This window comes from Cotesia typhae, unplaced genomic scaffold (genome assembly GCF_013202065.1).
Source record: "Cotesia typhae breed Kobodo isofemale line unplaced genomic scaffold, CoteBio_Ctyphae contig_413, whole genome shotgun sequence".
NCBI lineage: Eukaryota > Metazoa > Arthropoda > Insecta > Hymenoptera > Braconidae > Cotesia > Cotesia typhae.
The window spans coordinates 834,072-858,150 of record NW_027423750.1 but is presented as its reverse complement, the minus strand read 5'-3'; the positions used below and the strand labels follow the sequence as shown (position 1 = coordinate 858,150).

Below are 24,079 nucleotides of genomic sequence, written 5' to 3'. Positions count from 1 at the left end.
ATTTATTTGAATTTTTTTTTTTTTTTTTTTTTTTAACTTTAATAAAATACACTGATAGAAGGATTTTTTATATTTTTCATATATACATATATGTAATATATAAAAATATATGAAAAATTGATGTTGGTACTCAAATGAAAGGTCGGGAAATGTTAAAAAATATTTATTAAAATTTAATAAATTAAATAATTGTTTTCAAATAAATTAAATTATTAATAATTAATAAATCCTTCTATTAATAATTTTTTTAACTGTATAAATTTTAATGTATATAAAATTATCGGCTGTGTAATAAATTATTTCTTACAAAAATTATAACAGCCAATTTAAAAAAAATAATTTTTTTTTAATGAATTAAAAAAAAAAAAAAATTATTTAAGTACACAATAATAACAATAATTGCATTATACGAACATAAACAAAACTTTCTAAAGCAACATTAATTACAACTTTTACAATTATACATATTTATTATTTTAACAAGCATTAAGTTTAATGACCTTGGAGGTGAAGAGACTTTATCTGCTCTTAGACCAAAAAGTGAACGCTCTTGACCTACTGTTAGCGACACAAGACTTAACAAATATAAGTAAATATATAATACTTAAAAAGAAAATAAATATAAAAATACATTAATTGTTATAACACACCAGATAAAATGTACAATAATTAATAATAACACATACCGCGTTAAAATTTTTTTCTTCAATAAAAAATAAATAATAAAAAAAAAAATATTACTTTTATATTAAGTAATAATATTGTAGGAGTGAATTTTTCAATAACTCTTTCATTACAACTCATAAACTCTTCACTTGTGGTTTCTTTCTCGATTCTCGTTGATTGTATAAAAGAGTTGGCTGTCACTTATGAGAATGTCTGTATTCGCTGAGACTTGAAAGTAACTGCGTCATAAATTTTAAATAATATTTATTAATTATAACCTTTGATAAATAATCTTCAGCTACAGGTAATTAATTAATTAAATCCAAGTGTTTTATAATTTAATTAATTGATTACAAAAAAAAAAAAAATAAAAAATTTTAATATTTTTTTAGATGCATTATGATTCATGTTTTTATAAAATTATTAATAATTCATCAAACGATTAATTCTCTTCATGGTGAAGAAATAGTATTTGATAATAATAATAATAATAATAATAATAATAAAAATAATAGTAAATTAAACAATGATTTATCGTATGACTACATTGATAATGAAATCGATATGAAATTAACATACAGATCCGGAATAGAAAAATTTTTTCAAGTTATTTTAGCTACTATTCAACGCTCTGATACTAATGGGATCGTTGAAGTTATTGTTTCTTATTTACCTGAGTCATTTAGGATTTTTTTACTTCGGCCTAACGCTACTAAAGTTAATGAAGCGATTGAAAATACTGAAAGAGGTTTTGGTGATATTTTAAATATATTTAGAGATGATTTTCAAGCTATTTTTCCTGGTAAATATTTTTTTTTTTTTATTGTTTATAGTATTTAATATTTTCTTATTTTATTAAATTTTAATTAATATTTTAATAAATTAAGGAACTTTGTGGTGTGGTAGTGGCAATTCAGCAAGAAAAAATGATGATATTGGAGTATTTTCACAAACTGATATTTGCTGTCGGCAACATGATTCATGTCCTTACTCAATTGAAGCCGGCGAAAGTATGGGATCATTAAAAAATATTGGAATTTTTACTCGGTAATTATTTTTAATTTATTTAAATTATTAACATAAATTTAGAGCGTTTTTTAAAAATATTTTAATTAATTAAATTTTTAATATAAATGTAATTTTATTTCTTCTTTTGTAAAAATTTTTTTACAAATTTTAGGATAATTTATTAATTTTTTACTCTTTATTTTCTGACTCAAGATCAGCATGCTCGTGTGATTATGAATTTTATAAATGTTTGAAAAAAGTCAATACGCTTATATCAACAAATATTGGTACAACGTACTTCAATATTTTAAGACCACAATGTTTTGGTTTTCATTATCCAATTATGTCTTGCGAGAAGTATGATAGGTAAGTGTTATGAACATTTTTTTTTTTTTTATTTTTAAAATTAAAAATTTTTTTATAAATTTAATTAATGCCAAAATTAAAAAAAAAAATTAATTTTCTCTATTTTCAGCTCAAGAAGGACTGAAAAAAAGTGTGTTCAATATAAATTAAATTATTCAAGTAATAAAACCCTTGAATGGTACGACATACCTGATTTTTAGTTAATAAAATATAGAAAATTTATTTCTTCTTGTAATATTTTATAAAAATATTTCACAATTTTATAAAAAATAATTAAATAATTAAATGAATAAAAAAGGAGCTATTTCTTCTTTATAAAATTTTATAAAAATATATAATTATATAGATTAAAAAAAAAAAAATAATAATTAAAATGAATAAAAAAAAAATCTATTTCTTCTTTGTAAAATTTTTTAAAAATATTGAAGAAATATTTAACAAATAGAAGAAAATCCTTGATTTTATCCTTTTGTGTATTTAAACAATCCCTAAAATTATTAAAGAAGCTATTACAAAATCCACAAAATATAAAAATTTCTATCTATATACATATAATACATAACTGTAAGTTAAAGGTGTATATATATATAGATCCTGTGGAAGTAACGTATTATCAAAATAAATTACAGACTTGAACTAATAGCGTCAGCGTGATTACAAGTTACGTATTATAAATTAGTAATTATAACGACTGTAGTACACACACGGTATTTACGAAATTTCCTTTCCTCAGACGTTGGTAAATGTTACTACAATTTCCAATAGATAATTACTGAATACATTAGAGAGAAGACAAAAGACCTATATTATCTCTGCCTTCAAATTTGATTTCTTGAATTATTAAACTGTCTAAAGCTTTTAATTTCTCAGAGGTTTAGTCGCAATCGGAGTTTAAACTTTCAACCTTTTGGATCTGTAATAGTTAACAGTACAATTCATTGAAAATTATTATGGAATTAGATAGTATTAAATTGCGGCATTTACAGCCGTATTATAACATTAAAGTATCTCTCACTTTAACAAAATACATCGGCACCTGGCCTCCAGTTTTGGAACCTTATCGGAGTATTTATTTTTTCTATACTTTTCTCAGTTTTATTTTTATTCTTGGAATTTATTTGACGGTACAAACTGTTAATTTGTTTGTAATTTGGGGGAATATTGAACTTATGATTGCTACTACTTTTTTGTTGATGACTAATAGTATTCACGCATATAAGGTCATTATTATTATTGTTATTTAATTTTTTATTCGAGTGAAGAAACTGGGATTTGTGGTGAAAGGATTTTTTTTTATAATTAATACTTAAAAAATTGTTATTTCTTCTTATATTTTGATTTGAGATAAAATTAAAAAATTTTTTCAACTAAACAAATTAATTAAAAATACTTTAATAATTAAAATTAATGTTTAAAATATTTCTTTATATATTTAAATTCTCTATTTAAGCGCGCGCAATTTATTGCGCATGCGCGCGCCATTTAAATTCTAATGAAGCTAAAATTACAAAAATTTTCTTTTAAATATTAATTTAAAAAAGCTATAGCTATTAAAATAAATAAAAATTATATTATTAAAAGATGAAAACATTTTTTAATATAAATAAAAATTCTAAAAAACTATCAAGCCCCATTTTCTTAAAAAAATTCTTTTAAAAACAAATATTTCATCAAAAATTATTTCCAAAATAAAGGTATTTGTAATACTTAAAAATCAAAAACGGATTCAAGTTCTTTTAGATAAGCTCTCAACAGTAAATTATTATTCCAATCAAGATAAATATGAGCGCGTGTTTACGTATTATGCATGGCAAGGATTGCTTCACCATGCAGCGTATCAAAGTTTTGGAACAGTTGCCGTTTCATGTTGGGGAGCAACTCCAATCGCCGATGCAATAGCTGGAAACACAAGACGTCTGCCAATGGAAGCTTGGTATCCTTATGACACAAAAAAAAGCCCTGCTTTTGAGATAACTTCCGGGCATCAAGCAGTTGCGGTTATTATAGCTTGTTTTCACAATATTGGTATGGATACTTTGATAACTGGATTGATGAATGCTGCGTGCTGTCAATTAGAAATTATTAAGCAGAATTTGAAAAATATTGATTTGGAATTTGGAGATTACTGTGTTGTTGAAAAAAATGAGAAAGATTTTTTGAATAAACAAATTAATCGGATTATTGAACACAGTAATGAAATTCACGAGTAAGAAATTGTTAAATTAATTTTAAAATTTTTAAATTAATTCCAAAATTGTTAAATTGATTTCAAAATTGTTTAGGAAATAATTATGTTAAAATTAATTATTTTTTTTAGTTTTGTTAAAGAGATAGAAGATATTTTTGGAATTGCTATTTTACTCCAATTGACGGCTAATTGTCTCATAATTTGCATCAGCGCATTTCATGTCACACAGATGACTGTTTTTATACCAGTGGAATTTTTTGGTATGATGGTATACTTATGTTGTATGACTTATCAGATTTTTATATATTGTTACCACGGCAATGAACTTGAATTGCAGGTTTGTACTATCATTACTCTAAAGAGGTGGGTGGGGCAAGATGGCCCACCTCAAAAATTGACCAAAAATTTATTTTTATAATATTTTTTCATCATTTTGGATTTGGAAGGTGGGTCCATCTTACCCCAGAATAAAAAAAAATTTTTTTTATTCAATTATTATTATTATTATATTACATTTTTATTTAAATTTGTTAGGAATATTAATTTTTATTATTTAAAATTTATTTAAGAGCGCAAGTATCGGTACGGCTGCATTTTCTGGACATTGGTGGAAATTTCATAAAAGTTACAACAGATCTTTAGGATTATTGATCACTCGATTCAATAAATCAATTATTTTTACTGTTGGTCCATTGATGAAATTATCTTTACAATTATTTGTCGGTGTAAGTTTAAAAAAATTTTTTTTCTTTTTTTTTTTTTTTTTTTTTTTTCATAATAATTTACTTTTAATAATAAAATTTAAATTATCTTTTTCAGATACTCCGAATGTCTTATTCATTTTTTACACTATTGAAAAGTTCAACTAATTAATTAAAGTAAATATTAAATAATTTTTTTAAATTCAAAATTTAAAATTTAATCTAATTTTTTAATAATAAAATATCAAAATGTGTTTTTATTATTAAAAAATTATAATTAAATAAATAAATAATTTAAAAATTATTTAAATCAATCTAATAAAAAATTAAATTATACAAAAATTTTTTAAATATTTCTTCTTGCTTAAAAAAAAATTTTTTTTTTAATTTTTAACAATTTTTAAAATAAAAAAATTTTTTTTTAAATATTTAACATTTTTTTTTAAATAAAAAATTTTTATTGCTATTTTCTTGTAAAAAAATAATTAATTCATAATAGTAATAAAAGAAAATTATGAGTAAACACATTATATAACACAATAAAGATGATAAACAACATGAATCGCAGTAATTCATTAATAGAAGAATATTTATGACATAAGATAATATCAATTAAGCGATGGAAAATTATTTAATAATTTTTCTTGAGTAATCTGTGAGTTTTCCAAGCGTCTATCTATTACACTCAACAAGTATTATTTTTCAGTGAAGATGTGCAATATAATAAATTTTATTTTACTAATTTTAATTTTTAATCCAGAAAAAATTTATAGTCAATTAACAGCTTCAGAAGGTCCGGATTACACAACAATAATTGAACAGTACTCGAATTATAATTTAGAACCGAGTATAGAAACAAATCAGAACAGTGTGGAAAAATTAATTAAAGGCGCAACAAGTGTCGGGAAATTATTTGATGAAAATTCTACTTCAAATCCGGGAGAATCTTCGGGAATTACTACAGGATTTATTAAGAATTCTGTGAAGACAATTCTTAGGCCTGTGGTTAAAGTCGCGGCTGTCGCAGGCAAAGGATTTGGAGCGTTTTTGAACGACTACAAGGATCAGCTTCGATTAATATATCCTAGTAATTCGATTAGTTGATGTTTATTTAATGATTGTGGAGAGATGATTATCTGATTTATTTTATCAGTTTGCGTAATTACTTTGTGAGTTTTACTCGCGAATTGATAAGTCAGTTTATGATTTTTTATTATAATTATTTTATTTTTATAAGTGCAATTTTTTTTTTTTTTTATCTTGTGCAAATTAATGATTAATTTAGTCATTTCTTCTTTGTTTTTTGTTGAATTAAAAAAAAAGAAACTCGGAAAAAATTCTTCTGAAAAAAAAAAAAAAAAATGAACAATTTTGTAATAAAAAATTAAAATTATATTTTTTTAGCTGAAGAAATAAAATAATTTAAAACTTTTTAACAAATTAATTTCTTAAAAAAATATTGTGTATTTTTTTTTTAAAAGAAGAAATTTTTTTCAAAAGAAGAAATAAATTTAGAAGTTATTATTTTAAGGAACTCCTCGGTGGTGTGGTGATGGAAACACAGCTAAGAGTAAAGAAGATAGAGGTTTCTTCGAAAGTACTGACACTTGCTGCAAAAATCATGACTGATGTCCATTTAATATACAAATTGAAAAGAGTTTTGGTCCTTTGATTAATAATGGCGCTTTTACAAGGCTGGGACCTCAGTGCATTTATTACGGACATCCAATAGTCTCCTGCGCTGAATACGGAGGGTATATTTACAATAATTTTTTGTTTTTTAATTTTTATATTGATGTGTAAAGATTTTGATTTATTTTTCCAGGAAAAGGCTTTTTGAAAGGAAGTGTACTCAATATCAAGTTGATATATCAAAAAATTTTACGCTTCAATGGCTTGACAATCCAGATTTTTAATTAAGAAAAAAATAGCTAATTTTTTTAAAAAATATTTTAATTATTTTGAATTAAAATTTTGTATTGCTCTTTCTTTTTTATTTAAATAACAAAATTTTTGATATTCTTCTCTACTAATTTCTTCCTTCAAAAAATTTTTTTTTCTCTAATAAATTCTAAAAAAAAAAAAAAAAAAAAAAAAAATTATATTTTTATCTTTTGCAATAAAACTAATTATTTCTTCTTACAATAATGAAGAAATGTATTCTTAAAATACTTTTCTCATTAAATGTTGAAAGAAGCTACAATTTCTCCCACTAAATTTTCCTGAAATAATTTTAAGCCTCTAACTCTACAAGAGCGCGCTTAATTTTCCAAGTTAAGTACACAAAATATGAGTCAATATTATTATTAACATATTTGCATTAAATTGATAAGATTTAATCAGATGACCATTACATATTCCACGAAGGATTATAAAAGTATATTTATATAATAATTATTGTTACAAATATTTAGCACCATAAATAATATAAATTTTTATTTTTTAGCTTCAATTTAACTTGAAACTTTTTCCGATTCAATTTTAATAATTTAAATTTATTTTTTTAAAATGCGAAGAAATTTTTTTTATCTTGGTTTGTATTTATTTATTTATTTATTTATTTATTTATTTTTATTAAATAATTTAATAAATAATTATTTATTTAATTCTAGGAGTAATTGCTGCTGTCATAATAATTATTTTTGAAAAAAATACATTAATCAAAGCAAATTCAAATATCTCTGAAGAAAAACAAAGAACATACAAGTCTTTTATGGAATTAATTATTAAAAGTATTTCATCAACTATGGAACCGAGTAATCAAACTTTTATAGGCAAGTCATTTTCAGAAATTTTAGAAAAATTTGAAAAAGAAGTTCATTTAATTTTTCCAGGTTTGTTAAATATATTTTGTGGGTAAGTTTTGGAATTTAATTTTTGGCTTTTGGAGAATTTTATATTTATTTTTTCTTTCCGCTTTTAAATTATTTTTATAGTTATTTCTTCTTTTTATTATTTCTTCATTTTAATTTTAATATTTAAATATTAGGAACCAAATGGTGTGGTCCGGGAAACATTGCTTCAGATTATGATGATCTTGGTGTTTTTAATGACACTGATAGTTGCTGTAGGACCCATGATAATTGCAAGAAGAATATTCCAGCTGGAGAAACTTTGGGACCTTTGATTAATGATGGAACTTTTGTGCGGTAATATTTAATTTTTATCATCAAAAATTAATTAAAAAAATTTTTTTTTTTTTAAAGAAATTGGGACAAAAAAATTTTATTTTTTAAAAAATAGAAAAATTAAAAATTTTTATATATTGTTTTGTTCCAATTTCTTCAAAAAAAAAAATTAATTACCAGACAATTTTTTTTATCAAAAAAAAAAAATTTTACAAATAGATAATTTAAAAAAATTACAAGTACAATTTTTTATTAATTTCAATAATTATTAAAAAAATAACTTCTTAAATTTTTTAAATTTGAATTTTTATTCTAGTTTGACTAAAGAAGAAATAAATTAAAATTTTTCTTTTATTATTATAGTTATTAATACAATAAAAAATTTTAATTTATCTAGATCAGCATGTTCATGTGACCACAAATTTTATTGTTGTTTAAAAAAAGCCAAGTCTCTTCTGTCAAAGAGTATAGGTGAAACTTATTTTAATGTACTTCAGCCTCAATGTTTTGCAATGGATTATCCTATTGAATCATGCGCAGAATATCAAAAGTAAGATAAATTATTATTAAATTATCTAGAAGAATTTATTGTCAATTTGATGATTTTTATTTGGCAGAATAATTGGAAATATTGGAAAAAAATGTGTTAAATATAATTTTGACACTTCTAAGCCCAAAAAACTACAATGGTTTGATAATAAACATTTTTAAAATGATTTATTAATTTTTTTTTATAATATTTATTAAATAAATTATTATTATTATTATATTTAAAATTTAAAATTCAAAATTGAATAAAACAAACAATAGTAATCCAATAATATTAATACTAATATTTGTGTAAACAAAGACCCATCACAAAACAGTTTATCAATATTTGTATCAATAAAAATATATATTTGGATAGCAAGCAGATGGTTTGATAAAAAGCAATAATAATAATTTATGTTAATTGTCAATATATAAGTACTCTATTATTTGATTGAATTTGATAATTCAAGGTCAGTAATTGTGCGTCAATTTTTTTACGTCAGTCAATAATTATCTAAACATTTTAAGTGCCGCCAATGAATAGATAGGGAAATAATTTTGGATATTTGGCCATATATATAAACCCGAAACTCAGCAGTTCAGAAGTACAGTGAAGAAACTGTAACAGTTTAAAGACATCAGCCGTCAGATTTAAACACAATAGAATCTTTCAAAGGTTTTGGAATGCTTGCGCTTTTTTTGGTGTACTTGTATTGTTCCAAGTCAACAGTACTTACACCGAGGGAATTGCTGAGTCGAACCAAGAAAAAGCTGTGACGATCAAGAAGATATATTCGAACAAGGTTGTTGATAAGTCTGATCTAGTTCTGACGAGATTGTCTAAAATTGAAAGCTCGATTGCCGGCATCAAAGAATCGGGTGCAATCAAAAAATTCAAATCTTTTTACAATTCAGTAAAATCTCAGGCCAAAAGTGCTTACTTATTCATAAAGCAGAAATTGAATATTTCTGACAGTCCATCAGAAGAATCAAAATCTGCTTTAACAAGTAAATTTAGTGGATTTTTGAACGTAGTTAAAAAAGAATTGAATTCGCATGACTTGAAAAAAATATTTCCTGGTAAGTTTTTCTTCTTGATATTCAATTATTCAATTAAAAATTTATAAACACTGACAGAATGATTCTTTTTATATTTAATTAGCTTTTTTAATTGCAATAAAAATATTTTGATTTATTTTAATAATAAATTAATATATTAATGCTTGAAATTTTTTTTTTTCAGGAGATATATTAACCATTTGTGTCATTAAAAGACATATTGCAACAATTATTGGCCACATTAATTATTCTTTTAGCAAAAAACATGTTCTATTAAATTAGTCATGTAGTTAAATGTCTCCAATGTAAAATATTTTTATTTATAAGGTCTTTTTCAGTGCGCGACATTTCTTCACGACAGTTAATAGTCACATCCACACTTGTCACATATTATTATTAAACAAGCAAGATAATATTTATTGTTTTTCGCGCGTGTATATAAATCGAAATCTCAGCCTTTAAAAAATATATTTAAAAAAAAAAAAAACAATTTAATTTAAAGAACTCTTTGTCAAATTTTAACGCGATAGGAACTTTCACAAATTTTGGAATGCGCGCAATTTTTTTTGCGTGTTTTTTGATTCAAATTAGCTGCGTAGTTGCAAAAGGATTTGTTGAATCAAGCCAAAAAGAACTGGAAGAAATTTTGGAAATTTATTCGGAGAATAATTTTGAAGAATTTGATCAACAGTCAACGAGATTGTCTACGATTGAAGAAGGGCTTGCGGGTTTAAAAGGATCGGTTAAGAAAATTAAATCCTGGATACCCAAGAAATGGAAAAATGCTTTGCATTCAAATAATCAAGAGTCTGCTCCTAATAAAATTAAATTCAGTGATTTTGTAAAACAGTACAGTGAAAAAATTCGCGTAATATTTCCAGGTAAATTTTTACACCTGATTCAAATTTTTGATATTGCGACGAAAATATTGGTCCTATAAAAAAAAATGTTTGAAACAAAAGTTGTTCCAAATTTAATTTTCTAAAAAAAGTGTCTCTTATGTTTTTTTTTTAGGATCAATAATTTCCCCATAATTTCAAAAAACAAAATTTATACTTTTGATTATGAATCTTAATTTTGGAGTTACAGAGAAAATATTGGTTTTTTCAAAAAATCATAAGAAACATTTTTTTTACAAAATTAAATTTTAAACAACTTTTGTTTCAACCATTTTTTTTTTGTAGGACCTATATTTTGGCGGGAATTTTAAAAATTTGAACAATTTATTTTAAAATTGCGGCAAAAATTTTGACCCGAAAAAAATTATTTTAATTACTTTAAAATAATTATTCAGGCACTCGTTGGTGTGGTAACGGGAATATAGCTCGCGATGAGAATGACTTAGGTCCATTTAAGCACACAGATGCCTGCTGTCGACAACACGACAAGTGTCCTTTCAATCTTGAAAGCGGAGAGACTTTAGGTCCTTTGAGAAACAATGGCGCATTTACGAGGTATTATTTACAAAAAACTTTAAATTATTTTCATTAATTAATAAAATTTTATTTTTGAATCCTTAGATCCTGGTGCGCATGCGACCAAGATTTTTATAATTGTTTAAAAGCGGCAAATAATCCAATTGCTAGAGAAATTGGCAATACATATTTCACTATTTTAGGACCTCAATGCATTGATTATAATTTTCCTGCGACGTGTATAAGCAAGTCAAGGTAAATTTAGCTTGTGGATTTATTAGAGAGTATTATAATTTATTAATTTATTTATTTATTTTTTTTTTTTTTTTTTTTTTTTTTATTTATCAATTCAATAAAAATTTTTTATTTTCTTTTTTTTTTTAGTATATTAGATATTGCAGGTCGAAAATGCCTTGAATACAAGTATGATCAATCGCAAAAGAAAATTATACAATGGAAAGACAGTCCTAATTATGTTGAAATTTTAAATAGAGGATAAACTCAGTTTTTTTTTTTAATTTTGTGTACATCTAAAATTTGTTTTAAATAAAATCAAGCTCTTGTGTTTTATTCTTTAATTTTTTAATTTAATTTATTTTTTTTTTTTTTTCTATTCTTTAATTAATTTTTAATATTTATTGAGATTTTCTTGATAAAATAAATTAATTATTATAATATTTAATTTTCATTAATAAAAATTAAGATAGTCGACATCTAAAAATTTTTATTTTTTTTTTTTTTAATTAATAAAAATTAGTACAAAAAAATTAAAAAAAGTTTCATTTTTTGCAATTTAAAAAAAAATTTTTTTAGTTCTAATTTATTAAGTAAAAAAAAAAAAAAAAAAAAAAATCTAAACCAAGAAAATAGTTTAAAAGATTTTTTTTAACTTGAATCAAAAAAATAAAAATTATTTTCTTAATTCAAATTAATTTTTTTCAAAGACTATTAAATAATACTTAATTACTCAATTCACCATTCTGTACAATAAAAGAAAACTTTGAACAAATAAATTTAATCTTTCAAACACTCTATATCACAATATCAAGATTAAAATTCACTTAGTATAATAACTTTTCTTAGTTTTAATATAACTAAGCGCAGTATGATAAAAAAATTGTATAAAAAAGATTTTATTAATAAAAATTTCACTATGAAATTTTTTTTGGAATTATATATAGTGATATTTTGGAATTTAATATTTATAAATTCAGCGGCTGAATCCGTTGATAAATTTAATAACAGTGCTTATTATATTAATCGAAAACATTTGATTAAACGAAGATTAATAGTGCCAGGTAATTTAAATAATATTTTATTTTTTTAAAATAATTTATTGAAAATAAAATTTTATTTCTTCAGAAGAAATTAGTATTTAAAAAAAATTTTTTTTTACAAATTATTGTATTATATTGAAGCAATAAATAAATAAATAATTTGTATTATTAAAAGAATAGTTTTACTATTAATTAATTTATTTAATTAAAAATTTATTAACAAGTAATTATAAAGTTATTTATTTTTTATCTTCAGGAACTTTATGGTGTGGTGTTCGAAATGTAGCTATAGAAGATGACGACATGGGTCAGTTTCACAAAACCGATAAATGTTGCAGAGATCGTGACTTGTGCGGATTTCATCACAGAGAAGTCTTACTGCACTTTGAATCGAAAAAAGACATCGCTACTCAGCTTTTTGGAAAGTAAATATAAATAAAAAAATACCTAATTATAAATTTATATTAAATTTATAAAAATATTCAAGTTAAATAATTTACAGACCAGTTTGCAAATGTGAGCACGAATTTTACTCTTGTTTAAGAAAAGTTAACACTTTTTTATCGCGTAATCTTGGAAGATTGTATTTTTCTGTTATCCGTCCGAAATGCTTCACTTATGATCATCCAAGTTCATACTGTATTAAATATCAAGGGTAATTTATTTATTTATTTATTTAAATAAATAAGTTTAACAAACTAAGTGCGTTGTACTAAAAATTCAATTAAAAAATAATTATTTATGACTTTAATTTTTTTTTTTTTTTTTTTTTTTTAGAATACTGCAAAGAAGATGTCTTCAGTATCAAGTCGATACCAACTCAGTGATGAGAGTAGAAGAAAGAGATAATCCTTACTTTTTTGGAAAAAATAATTTATTACATTTATTTACATCAAAAAAATTCATTAAATATTTAATTTAAAATTATTAAAAAGTTATTTAAAGAAGAAAAAATTTAAAAAAAAATTTTTAATTAAAAATAAAAATACCAATTATTTTTAATGAAAAAAATTTTTTCTACAATTTTTAAAATAAATTAAACAAAAATTAAGATTTTTTATTAAAAATTAATAATTTTTAAATTTAAGAAATTTATTGAAGCTATATTTATTGCAACAGCATATGATTGACAGCCAATTGCTTTAAATCTTTTATCAGTTATTACAGAGCATAAAAAAAAAAATGAATAAATCATTAGATATGCTTTTTTGTTCATTAGTATGACTTAAATATTATTCCCGGTACAAATAAGATTTTCATTGTTAAAACTGCAATTTTTTTTAATTTAGTTAAAAAATAATTTTTCTACATTTTATTATTTTTAATTAAAATGGTAAAATTCTATAAATGTAATAATGGTATTTAGCATGTTTAAAAAATTATTAAAGATTATTATTACTACATATTATTTCTTCTGTAATAATAAATTATTTTTTTTTTTTTTTTTTTTTTTTTTTTTTTTTAGTCATTCTTTTATTTTTAATTTGGTTGATCAAAGAGCGATTTTATATTTGTAAAAGTCAAACAATTAGCAGCAATAATGAAAATATCGAAAGTAGATTTATGTTAAATTTTGGTCAATATTTACTGAGTGAAATCGGCTCTATTGTAAAAGCTCCATTTTATTTTATTGTTCCAGGTAAAGAAAAAAATTATTAATTTGAGAAATTTTTATTGTAAAAAGAAAATTGATTAAATTTATTACCTGCTATTATTTCTTCCAGGGACTAAATGGTGCGGTCAAGGAAATATCGCAGAAGATCAATTAGATTTAGGAGTATTTAGTCGCACGGATGAATGTTGTAGGAAACATGACAATTGTGATAATTACATCGTAGCAGGTGGCCATTTTAAAACGCTTTATAATGAAGGATTATTTCCTCGGTACCTATGTAAAAAAAAAAAAAAAAAAAAAAAAATCGTCTTAAAATTGTCGTTTAATTAAAAAAATAATTTTTTCCTAACTTACATTATTCAAGAATTTTAATTTAATGTAAAATTATTTTTTTAGATCATCATGTGAGTGCGACAATCAATTTTATGATTGCTTGAAACTTGTATCGACTCCACCGTCATACCAAGTAGGAATGAAATATTTCAATATATTAGCACCTCCATGTTTTACCTTTGACTATCCATTTAAACGCTGCATCAAATATGGCGGGTAAGACAGCATTCCAAAAATATCACGTCCTGAAAATTAAAGCCTGATAAATTTTTTTTATCCCTTAGAATTTTTAAAAGAAGATGTCTCGAGTATGAATTTAATCAATCATCATCAAAAATATTCCAGTGGCGAGACAGTAAATTATTTCCGATTTTATAGAATTAAATTAGAACCTTAAAAATATTACAGAAGCTTTATAAAATTATTTATTTGTTTAATTTAAATACAAAAAAAAAAGAGTTGAAGAAAAAATGCTTTTAAAAATTTTCACTTGTAATTTTTATTAATTTTCAGATGTAAAATTTTTTTTTTAATAATTTAATTGCTATAAAATTCCAAAAAAATTTTTAATATCTGTCAACTTCAGTGTTATAAATATATTGGTCAAGAAATGGTTTATTTGTGGTAAATAAATCATATTTGACGAAAATAATGAACTTATAAAATTAATTTTATCAATTTTCGAAATTACAATGGCTTTAGAATGAAAAAAAAAAAAAAAAAAAAAAAAAAAAAAAAAATTTTTATTCTTTTAGTTGAATAATGAAATATTTTTCGTGTCTTCTATTGAATGAAAGTGTTAAAATTATAGGTTAAGAATATTTTAGATTTGTTTTCGTAAAATATAATATTTTAAACAACTTACCAAATAGGTTAGGCATGACTTTTTCTAATCCCTAATTAATTAATATTATTTATGCAAACACTATTATGAATACAAATAAACTATTTTTTGAAACGTCGCTGTAGCTTTAAGTTGTAATAAAAACAATGCCAGTCACTTTTGGCGCGGTTCAAGTAACGTCATCAAACCAGTAATTGAGAGTTTTAATCCCAAAGATGTCGTTGTTTTCGACAAATTTACCATTATAACCACAAATAAATCATATATTTCTGACGAATAATAAAAAATAATTCGAGTCAACTGTTATATTTACTTGTTCCAAATTTATATAGTTTTCATGAAGAAATATTTAACAAAACTACTCAAATAAATAGATTTATTTGTGACAAATATTTCTTTTTTTTTCTGTGCATCAATTTATGAATTTGGAGGCTGTTGAAAAATTGAGAATTTAAAATGTGAAATTATGTTTGGCAGCCTCTCAGAACGTCTAATATCTGGAGATCTTAATATTTAGGTAAGAAGAAATAGATAAAATTTTTTAGACATATTTATTATTTTAATTTTGTTATAAATTTTGATTTACATTACAGAAATTATAATAAAAATTTACTTTTATTATTAAGCAATTATCTATTAATATTTTTTTTTTTAAATTAATTGTTATTAACGTAAATTCCTCGTTTAATAACATGTAGAATTGTTTTAGGTACCATAGTAATACAATCTATAATAGGACAAACAGATAAGCATAAAGTACACCCAGTGCAGTCATCATTAACTTTAGGAATGTGAGTTTCAGCATTAAATTCAATCGCTTGGTACCCAGAGTCAGCACAAGTCATATAGCACTTTCCACAATTGATACACAAGTCATCATCAATCAGCGCCACAACTTGTTTTTTATTATCCAACTGCTTGTAATTCCTAATATTAGGCAAAGCTTTCCCGACAAAATCTTTAATTTTTAAAATAGGCCCAACAGATTCAATTTTTCTATTTTCTTCTTCAAAAACCTCCAAGGGATCTGCCTTGGCTCTAATTTTAGCCATAGCTTTTTCCCTCAAGACTTGATACTCTCCAAAATAAGGAACATGATCTCCCAGAGGATGGAAAAGAACGGGTTTTCCTTTCTGATGCTTAAAAGTCGGCGGGCTTTGACCCTCCCAAGTGCTAGTGTGCTCCAAAGCCGACAAATAAAGCAAAGTCTTTAATCCAGTAACGTAATCATCGATTAAAGTGAAATCCTGGTTCTGTATCGCGCTGCAAATTTGAACAACGGAAGCGCCGCATTGGATAAACTGCAAAGCGACATCTGCGGAGTCAACGCCACCTATTCCAAGTATCGGGAATCCCGGGATTTTCTTCGCGATGCTAGAAATGGCGCGCAGCGCCTGAGGCCGCGTGGCGTTTCCAGAAACTCCGCCGTAAGTAGTAGCTTTAACGCTTCCAACTGAAGGCCAAGGAGTTCCGTCAGACCTTAAGCCCATCAATCCTGAAACAGTGTTTATCGCCGAGACTCCATCAGCACCTCCTTCATAAGCAGCCGTTGCAATCGCCACAATATCCGTGATATTGGGCGTCAATTTTACAAAAACTGGAATCTTAACCGCTGATTTCACCCACTTAGATATCTCGCGGACTAAATAAGGATCTTGACCACAAGCTAAGCCCATTCCTGACTCCCCCATTCCGTGCGGGCACGAAAGGTTCAGTTCCAATGCGTCTGATCCAGCAGCTTCTGCTTGCTTAGCTAGATCGGTCCAGTCAGCTTGATTAAAAGAGCACATGATACTCGCGATTACTATCTTCGTAGGAAAGTCTCTTTTCAATTCGCTGATGCTGCGGCACCAATAAGCAGCTGTCTTTTCTGATATTAGCTCAATATTCAGGAAACTTCCTTGTCCTGGTCCGTAATTGTGCCCAGAGGTAGTTCCTCTGATAATCCTCGGCGACACATTTGTCACAAGATCTTTGTCCAGCCCAAAAGTCTTTGTGACTGTGAATCCCCAGCCAGCTTCGAAAGACCTTCTGATCATGGCACTTGTTGTCGCAGGAGGAGCTGAAGCTAACCCAAAAGGGTTCTCGAACTTCATCCCGCAGACTTCTACGCTGATGTCAACGTCGTCTATTGAACTGTGGAATTTAGGAAGCTGCGGGGTTTTCGGCACAACTAATCCATGCGATTCTTGGATGAACTTGTGCATGAACCAAGCCGCTATCTTTCCGTCGTTTACGGACTCTACTGTAGTTTGGGCGACTCCAGCCAGATCTCCTCCACAGAAAACACCCCTGACAGAAGTTTTCATGCTAGCCGTATCAACTTCAGGCAATCCCCATTTATTGAACTTCATCGGACGCATCGCGTCCTTCACTTTCAGATCAAACAAACCGGATCCAAATGCCGAGACAACAAAGTCCGCTTTTATCCTAGTTACCTGATCTTCATCTTCCACCCAATCATCACCGTTCTGTTCAGTGCGGTAGAATTCCATCGCTACTATCCTACCGTTCTTCACTATGACTTGCTTTGGAGATTGAAACGGAATAAACTCGCACTTTTCCTCTCGAGCCAGCTCCATTTCTTCCGGAACTGCGCGCACATTGGTGAAGCCTTTTCTGAAGATCACAAAAACTTTCTTCGCTCCGCACCTGAACGCAGATGTTGCGCAGTCAAACGCGGTGTCTCCAGCTCCAAGGACAATCACATTGCCGTGCAAGTTGGGTAATTTTGACTTGCAATTGCATAACCCGGGCTTGCTGCCGCTTGATACTAAAGGTAAGAAATTCTTCGAGGTGTAGAAGCCCATTTCTGGAGTCAAGCCTTGGAAAATTGGGATCACTTTTGCTTCTGGTAAACCAATCCCGCAAAAGATTGCTTCGTAGCCGGATTTTTGGAGGCTTTCAATCGTCAAATCTTCCACTGAAAGCATTCGGTTGCACTCAATTTTGACCCCCAAATCTTGGACCAACTGAACTTCGAAGCTAACTACATCGTACGGCAAACGATACTGAGGAATTTCGGAGGAACTCAAGCCCCCAAGGTAATTTTCCTTTTCAAATATCGTGATTTCAGTGTACCCCAATCTCGCCAAAAATGTCGCGCAGGATATTGACGAGGGCCCGCACCCAATAAGCGCTATTTTTGTTTCAGAGTACTCCACAAACTGACCGGGAATTCTGGTCGCGCGGATCTTCATCTTCTTGAAGATATCCACTGCGAAATGTTGCAAGCCTCCGATATTTATCGCTCCTTCTTCTGTTGCCGCTAAATTACACCCTCCGACACAGAGGTCACTGGTAGGACAAACCATTCCGCAAGTTAGACCCAGTGGGTTGTCCGACAAAATGGTCTTCGCGGCGCCGTAGTAATTTTTGTTAGATATTGAGGTTATGAAGGACTTTACGTCGATTTGGGTTGGACAAGATTTTTGACATGGCGCGTCTGCGCACTTTAAACACCTCGCTGATTCTTTTAGAGCGCCCCGCTCGCTCAGAGTTGTGTGTTTTATGTCGTCAAAGTTATTTTTTAGGCATGAAGTACAGGTTAAGTTGTTGTTGCGCTTCCAATGGCGCTTGTTTTTCTTCGTTTCTAAAGATGGGACGAAATTTGTGTAGGGTTTTATTTTTGGATTCAAACTCAGCAAATTCTGGAAAAAAAAAAAAAAAAAAAAAAATTTTTTTTTTAATATTATTTTTTAAAAATCTTTATTAATTTTTCAAGTTTTAATTTTGAATTTTTTTTTTTTTTTTTTTTTAATTTTAATTTCTCAAAAAAATTATTTTTGTCAAAATTTTTTTCTTGACTAAAAAAATTATTTTCTTCAAAAAAATATTTAATTCTTCTTAAAAAATTTTTAATTTCTTTTTTATTATTAAATATACATTGAATAAAATTATAATAACATTTTTTCTTCTTTAAAAAATATAAAATGTAAATTTCTTTAATTTTTAAAATTTCTTCTTTATTCTAATCCTTAAAAATTATTAATTTAAAAAAAAATTCAAATAATTAATTTTTTTATAAATTTACATATTCTTCTAATTTAAAAAAATTTTAAGTTCAATTTTTCTAGGTCTATTAAATTCTTTCTCTCTTTTTTTTCTTCGCTGTATCCCTTCTATAAATTCTTTTATATCGCTGTCACTTTTACCGTTTTTTTCTTTCTCACTGACGTGTCTTATAAAATTTAAGATAAATTTAAAAAGTCAATGTTCTTCATTTAATAAGATATGATATTTTAAAATTAGGTCAACGATATATAATGACAATTAAAAATAATTAATGTGTACAAATATCTTCGCTTGCATTTTTTTCAAAGTAAAAAATAATTTTAATTAAAATTTTAAAACACTTACTTCAATATCTGGTAAATCTTTACTAACATCCTGATGATCTGTCATTTTATTTATTTATTTATTAATTTATTAATTTATTTATTTATTAATTTATTACAGTCCAAAAAAAAAAAAAAAAAAAAAAAAAAAAAAATTTACTTTTCAATAAATTTTTCCATTAGCTAAATTTTTAATATCAAATATTATATGAATTATATTATATGAACTGCTCGCACAGCGTCCTAAATAACACTGACAGCAAAGATAAGGAGAAGTATAGTTTGCAATAATTTTAAACAAGGAGAGAAAATTAATAACTCAGCTCACTCGAACAAGTTTATCAACTAAATTTTTTTATCTTATTATTTATGCACTTATTTTATTTTATTTCATAACTTAAAACCACTTCATACTCAATAAAGAGCAAAGTATCTAGTTTCTTCAATAATAATAATAATCTCTTTTAACTACAGTGAAGATAAATGTGACCTTTGCTGCATAATTGATCCAATTTTCTGTTCTTTTTTTTTTGGGAAAAATTTTATTTAAAAAAAAAAATTATCACATAAATTTAAAAACAATAAACAAATTTTTAAAAATTTATTAAAATAGTTTATAAACTTAAAGTGCTTCGATTAATAAAGCTATTCCTTGACCTCCGCCGATACAAGCTGCTCCAATTGCAAATTTACTTGCGTTTCTTCGTCTGTAAAAAATAGAAAAAAAAATTTAGAAGAAAATTAAAATTTTTTAATTAATCTTTTATTATTTAATTTAAAAAATATAATACTGAGGTCATCTGACAATTGTAAATTTTTTTTAAAAATTAATTACAATAAAAAAAAAAATTCTTAAAAATTTTTACAATTTTTTTTTTTTTAATTTTTTTGACAGAAAATTGAAAAAAATAATTTAATAATTTTTTTAACAAATAAATTATGGCAAAAAAAAAATTGCCATGAAGAAATTTTTAAAATAAAATTAAAATTAAATTTTAATATTGTAAAAAATTTACCTCAATTCATGAATTAAGTGGGCCGTAATACGAGACCCAGAGGCTCCTAAAGGATGTCCAAGAGCAATAGCACCCCCATTAACATTCAACTTGTTAATATCAAGACCTAAATCCTTGACACAAGCCAGAGTTTGTGCCCCGAAAGCTTCGTTAATTTCAACAAGCTCTAGATTATCAAGAGTTTTTTTGGATAGCTTCAAAAGATTCTTAATAGCTGGTGCTGGTCCTATTCCCATTATACTAGGGTCAACGCCGACGGTTGTGTAGCCGCACAAGCGCGCAAGAGGTTTAAGATTGTGTTTTTTGATAGCTTCTTCACTGGCAAGAATTACAGCTCCGGCACCGTCGCAAATTCCCTGAAAAATTTTATAACACTTTAAATAAAATATATAATTAAATAATGGATTATGTTAAATTGCACTGTACTTTCTTAAATATTGACATTTTTTAAGATTTAAACTCATCCCGGTGTTAAGCTCATCAAGAGCTTTCATTTGAGTACCCACATGCATTTTTGATATATTTTTCATATATACATATATGAAAAATTGATGTGGGTACTCAAATGAAAGCTCTTGATGAGTGTAACATCAGGATGAGCTTATATCTTAAAAAATGTCAATATTTCACAAGATCCAAGGTCATTTCTTAATGTTATAGATTACCGAAGAAGTCCCGGCAGTAACAAGTCCGTCTTTTTGGAAAATCGACGGGAGTTTTTTCAAATCTTCAATTGTAGTTTGTGGACGAGGGTATTCGTCGACAGACACTTCAATTTGTTTCTTCTTGATGGTCATTGAAACTGGAGCCAACTCAGCTTTGAAGTAACCCGCGTCGTTGGCAGCTTTCCAGCGTTGCTGACTTTGTAAGGCAAACTGATCGACTTCTTCCCTTGTAACTCCATATTTGGCTCCTAATTTCTCCGCTGTTCCGCCCATTGGCAAATTACAGTAACTGTCAGCTAATCCTACCCACAGCGCATCTTCGAAGTCTATTTTCTGGCCCAACATTGTTCCAAATCTGACATTTCTTACGACAAAAGGCACCTGGCTCATATTTTCTGCACCACCTGCTAGTACTATTTCGGATTCTCCAGTTATTATACTCTGAAATAAGAAGATTATTTTTATTAAAGAAGAATATTATATTTTTATAATAAATTTATTAGAAAAATTAAAGAAGAAATAAAAAATTTTATCAAGTTTTTATGAGTTAAAATTTTTTTTTTTTTTTTTTATTGAAATATAAAATTAAATTTAATAAAATTATTTTTAAATAAAAAAAAAATTTCTTTGTAATTTTGGAAGTGTAAAAATTAATTTTAATTAATTTAGAAGATATTTAATTTATTTAACAAATAAATTATTGCAAAAAATAATATGAAAAGTTAAAAATGAAATTTTTTAAAAATAATTTGTTATAAAATTAATTAAATTATTTAAAGAAGAAATAAAATTTTTAAATAATATTATCTATTTATAAACTGTAATTAAAATAAATATTAAATATAGTTCAGTAACTTACTTGAGCAGCATTGACAATTGATTGGAACCCTGATCCACATAATCGATTAACACTCAAAGCAGGTTTTTCGATAGGGATTCCAGATTTTAATAATACATGTCTTGCTAATAAAGCACCATCAGATGAAGATAACTACAAAAATAAAAAATTTACAATAAAAATTAAATTTGTATTTTTTTATAATTAATAAATAATTTAAATTCATTAAATTATCAAAGAAAATTGTATTTACAATTTTAAATTAAAAAAAAAAAAAATTATTTCTTCTTTTTATAAAGAAGAAATAATTTTTTTTTTTATTATAAAAATAATTTTCTTGTGAAGAAAACTTATCAAATAAATATATATCTTCACTCACAGCTAAAACATGCCCAAAGATAACATGATCTACATGCTCGGGTTTTATTCCTGCTGATTGAATAGCACTTGTTGCAGCAACAACTGATAAATCTGTCGCAGATTTATTGACAAACATGCCACCCATTTTACCAAAAGGTGTTCTTTTGGCGGCAACAAAGTATATACCTAAATAAATAAATAATTTATAAATTAATTTTTAGGCAAGAAGAAAAAATAAATATTTTATTAATTTTATTATTTACCTTTCGTTAGCACCGACATAGTGAAGAAATACAAAAAAAATTATTTTATCAACTTAAAAATATTTTTTAATTAAACGATGTTATGACTTTACACTTTAAAACGATAAACTGTTTATTTTTCTGTTGACTGGAGCAATGTTAACTGTTTTAGAACTGATATACACACTGCTCCGTTGAGTGTCTGCTTGAGGTGGTAGGGGCAATGAACTTTAGACCTTGATCCGATGCATAAGCTGTACAATTATAATAATCAAGGAATTTTTTTTATTTATTTTAAACTTGGAAATTTAATTTTTAATCATTTCTTCTTTTTTAAAAAAAATTATTTAAAAAATTTTTTTAAATAATTTTATTTTTGAAATTTAAAAAAAAATTGATTTTTAAAATTAAAAAAAATTTTTTTTTTCTAAATTAAAAAAAAATTATTTTAGTAGAATAAAAATTAAATTAATTACAAAGGATAAAGGATAATATAATAAATTGATAAATTAACAATATTTTCATAATTATTAATACATTTTAATTAAACTTTTAAATAATTATTCGTTTAGGATGAAAATATCAACTGGTAAGAAATAAAAACAATATTAAGTTAGTGAATATACATTAGCTTTTCTCAGTACAACAACATTACACATCAGAAATTTAAATAATAATAATATTTTTTTTTATCAACTAGAAAATTTGAGATGATGATAAAATTTTTAAGTGCTCTTTTATTTATTTATTTTAATTAAACTGTGTATGGATTATATTTATGTACATAAATTAATTTAATATAGAAATTAAATTGTAATTATAACACACCTATTTTTTAAATTGGTTATTAAAATCCATGTAACTGGAAAACATTGTCCATAACACACTGTTACATTTATAATTTATTTTAATTATTATATATTTATTATATTTATTAGATTTACGGAAAATAGCGAGTTAACGCCAATAATTTTACGGATTATTGCATAAAAAATTAATTAGATTACTTTTTAATTTTTGAACATCCCTTGAATATTTTTAAATTAAATTATAATTATAATAACTTAATAATTAAGAGTGTGCAAATAATTTGAAGATGATAATTAATAATTTAAATAAATAAATTAATATTGAATAAATTCAAATGGTAAATATATGAGATTAATTTACAGAGGTATTAATTTTAATCCAATAATATTTTTAATTTAATTTAATAAATAATAAAATTAAAAAAAAAAAAAAAAAATTATTCAAAATATTTGGACACTCTTAATAACAATAATAATCATTAATATATGATATTAATTTAATAAAAATCTGTATAACTTAATAAGTTTTAGAATATTATTAAAGTTGATTAACAATTAAAAATAAATTCAAAATATTAAATAAAAAAAAAAAAAAAAATTGTAATTGTAAATTGGTAGACTTTAATAATATATTTTACGAATTAGCGAGCAAAATTTAAAATTCGTTTGTGCTCTTAATTT

General features: G+C 25.2%; 6 protein-coding genes across 7 annotated transcripts; 4 read left to right on the top strand and 2 right to left on the bottom strand.

Moving 5' to 3' along the window:
- Nucleotides 1-11: 11 nt before the first annotated feature.
- Nucleotides 12-19,652, bottom strand: Su(r) (dihydropyrimidine dehydrogenase su(r)). Its single transcript, XM_074243761.1, has 5 exons — nt 19,491-19,652; nt 15,153-18,781; nt 14,309-14,532; nt 14,045-14,227; nt 12-905 (listed from the first exon to the last, which is right to left on the bottom strand). Exons 1-2 carry the CDS (start codon nt 19,533-19,535, stop codon nt 15,788-15,790), a joined length of 3,039 nt encoding a protein of 1,012 aa, XP_074099862.1. The 5' UTR covers nt 19,536-19,652; the 3' UTR covers nt 12-905; nt 14,045-14,227; nt 14,309-14,532; nt 15,153-15,787.
- Yip2 (yippee interacting protein 2) lies at nt 12-22,765 on the bottom strand. Its single transcript, XM_074243772.1, has 9 exons — nt 22,611-22,765; nt 22,367-22,533; nt 22,009-22,140; nt 21,150-21,590; nt 20,485-20,840; nt 19,491-20,175; nt 14,309-14,532; nt 14,045-14,227; nt 12-905 (listed from the first exon to the last, which is right to left on the bottom strand). The coding sequence occupies exons 1-6, from the start codon at nt 22,627-22,629 to the stop codon at nt 20,091-20,093; spliced, it is 1,200 nt and encodes a 399-aa protein (XP_074099873.1). The 5' UTR covers nt 22,630-22,765; the 3' UTR covers nt 12-905; nt 14,045-14,227; nt 14,309-14,532; nt 19,491-20,090.
- Nucleotides 829-9,883, top strand: LOC141527814 (uncharacterized). The gene is made up of 10 exons (XM_074243477.1): nt 829-970; nt 1,059-1,468; nt 1,554-1,713; nt 1,888-2,040; nt 2,150-2,199; nt 7,542-7,763; nt 7,919-8,078; nt 8,455-8,607; nt 8,675-9,668; nt 9,832-9,883. The coding sequence occupies exons 2-9, from the start codon at nt 1,066-1,068 to the stop codon at nt 8,766-8,768; spliced, it is 1,395 nt and encodes a 464-aa protein (XP_074099578.1). The 5' UTR covers nt 829-970; nt 1,059-1,065; the 3' UTR covers nt 8,769-9,668; nt 9,832-9,883.
- LOC141527972 (odorant receptor Or1) lies at nt 2,991-5,135 on the top strand. The gene is made up of 5 exons (XM_074243773.1): nt 2,991-3,260; nt 3,735-4,246; nt 4,358-4,565; nt 4,798-4,953; nt 5,048-5,135. Exons 1-5 carry the CDS (start codon nt 2,991-2,993, stop codon nt 5,099-5,101), a joined length of 1,200 nt encoding a protein of 399 aa, XP_074099874.1. The 3' UTR covers nt 5,102-5,135.
- Nucleotides 11,180-13,403, top strand: LOC141527978 (phospholipase A2-like). Of its 2 annotated transcripts, none has more exons than XM_074243783.1 (4): nt 11,180-11,317; nt 12,596-12,764; nt 12,842-12,994; nt 13,117-13,403. In XM_074243783.1, the coding sequence occupies exons 2-4, from the start codon at nt 12,643-12,645 to the stop codon at nt 13,259-13,261; spliced, it is 420 nt and encodes a 139-aa protein (XP_074099884.1). In that variant the 5' UTR covers nt 11,180-11,317; nt 12,596-12,642; the 3' UTR covers nt 13,262-13,403. The 2 variants fall into 2 exon arrangements, with proteins under 2 accessions (XP_074099884.1, XP_074099882.1); XM_074243781.1 differs by lacking the exon at nt 11,180-11,317 and adding an exon at nt 12,178-12,360.
- LOC141527979 (phospholipase A2-like) lies at nt 13,529-14,877 on the top strand. The gene is made up of 5 exons (XM_074243784.1): nt 13,529-13,697; nt 13,805-13,978; nt 14,064-14,223; nt 14,351-14,503; nt 14,572-14,877. Exons 1-5 carry the CDS (start codon nt 13,670-13,672, stop codon nt 14,663-14,665), a joined length of 609 nt encoding a protein of 202 aa, XP_074099885.1. The 5' UTR covers nt 13,529-13,669; the 3' UTR covers nt 14,666-14,877.
- Nucleotides 22,766-24,079: the final 1,314 nt, after the last annotated feature.

What these genes read in the sequence shown, in the direction of transcription:
- LOC141527814 (XM_074243477.1), top strand. Translation starts at nt 1,066, where the DNA reads ATGATTCATGTTTTTATAAAATTATTAATAATTCATCAAACGATTAAT. An exon ending in TCTTGCGAGAAGTATGATAG is followed by an intron (nt 2,041 to 2,149) that starts GTAAGTGTTATG and finishes CTCTATTTTCAG; the next exon opens with CTCAAGAAGGACTGAAAAAA. An exon ending in AATGATGGAACTTTTGTGCG is followed by an intron (nt 8,079 to 8,454) that starts GTAATATTTAAT and finishes TAATTTATCTAG; the next exon opens with ATCAGCATGTTCATGTGACC.
- LOC141527972 (XM_074243773.1), top strand. Translation starts at nt 2,991, where the DNA reads ATGGAATTAGATAGTATTAAATTGCGGCATTTACAGCCGTATTATAAC. An exon ending in ATAGTATTCACGCATATAAG is followed by an intron (nt 3,261 to 3,734) that starts GTCATTATTATT and finishes TCCAAAATAAAG; the next exon opens with GTATTTGTAATACTTAAAAA. An exon ending in GCAATGAACTTGAATTGCAG is followed by an intron (nt 4,566 to 4,797) that starts GTTTGTACTATC and finishes AATTTATTTAAG; the next exon opens with AGCGCAAGTATCGGTACGGC.
- LOC141527978 (XM_074243781.1), top strand. Translation starts at nt 12,216, where the DNA reads ATGAAATTTTTTTTGGAATTATATATAGTGATATTTTGGAATTTAATA. An exon ending in ACGAAGATTAATAGTGCCAG is followed by an intron (nt 12,361 to 12,595) that starts GTAATTTAAATA and finishes TTTTATCTTCAG; the next exon opens with GAACTTTATGGTGTGGTGTT. An exon ending in TACTGTATTAAATATCAAGG is followed by an intron (nt 12,995 to 13,116) that starts GTAATTTATTTA and finishes TTTTTTTTTTAG; the next exon opens with AATACTGCAAAGAAGATGTC.
- LOC141527979 (XM_074243784.1), top strand. Translation starts at nt 13,670, where the DNA reads ATGGTAAAATTCTATAAATGTAATAATG. An exon ending in ATTTTATTTTATTGTTCCAG is followed by an intron (nt 13,979 to 14,063) that starts GTAAAGAAAAAA and finishes TATTTCTTCCAG; the next exon opens with GGACTAAATGGTGCGGTCAA. An exon ending in AATGAAGGATTATTTCCTCG is followed by an intron (nt 14,224 to 14,350) that starts GTACCTATGTAA and finishes TTATTTTTTTAG; the next exon opens with ATCATCATGTGAGTGCGACA.
- Yip2 (XM_074243772.1), bottom strand. An exon ending in TCTTTGGGCATGTTTTAGCT is followed by an intron (nt 22,141 to 22,366) that starts GTGAGTGAAGAT and finishes TTATTTTTGTAG; the next exon opens with TTATCTTCATCTGATGGTGC. An exon ending in TTACTGCCGGGACTTCTTCG is followed by an intron (nt 20,841 to 21,149) that starts GTAATCTATAAC and finishes AAAATTTTTCAG; the next exon opens with GGAATTTGCGACGGTGCCGG.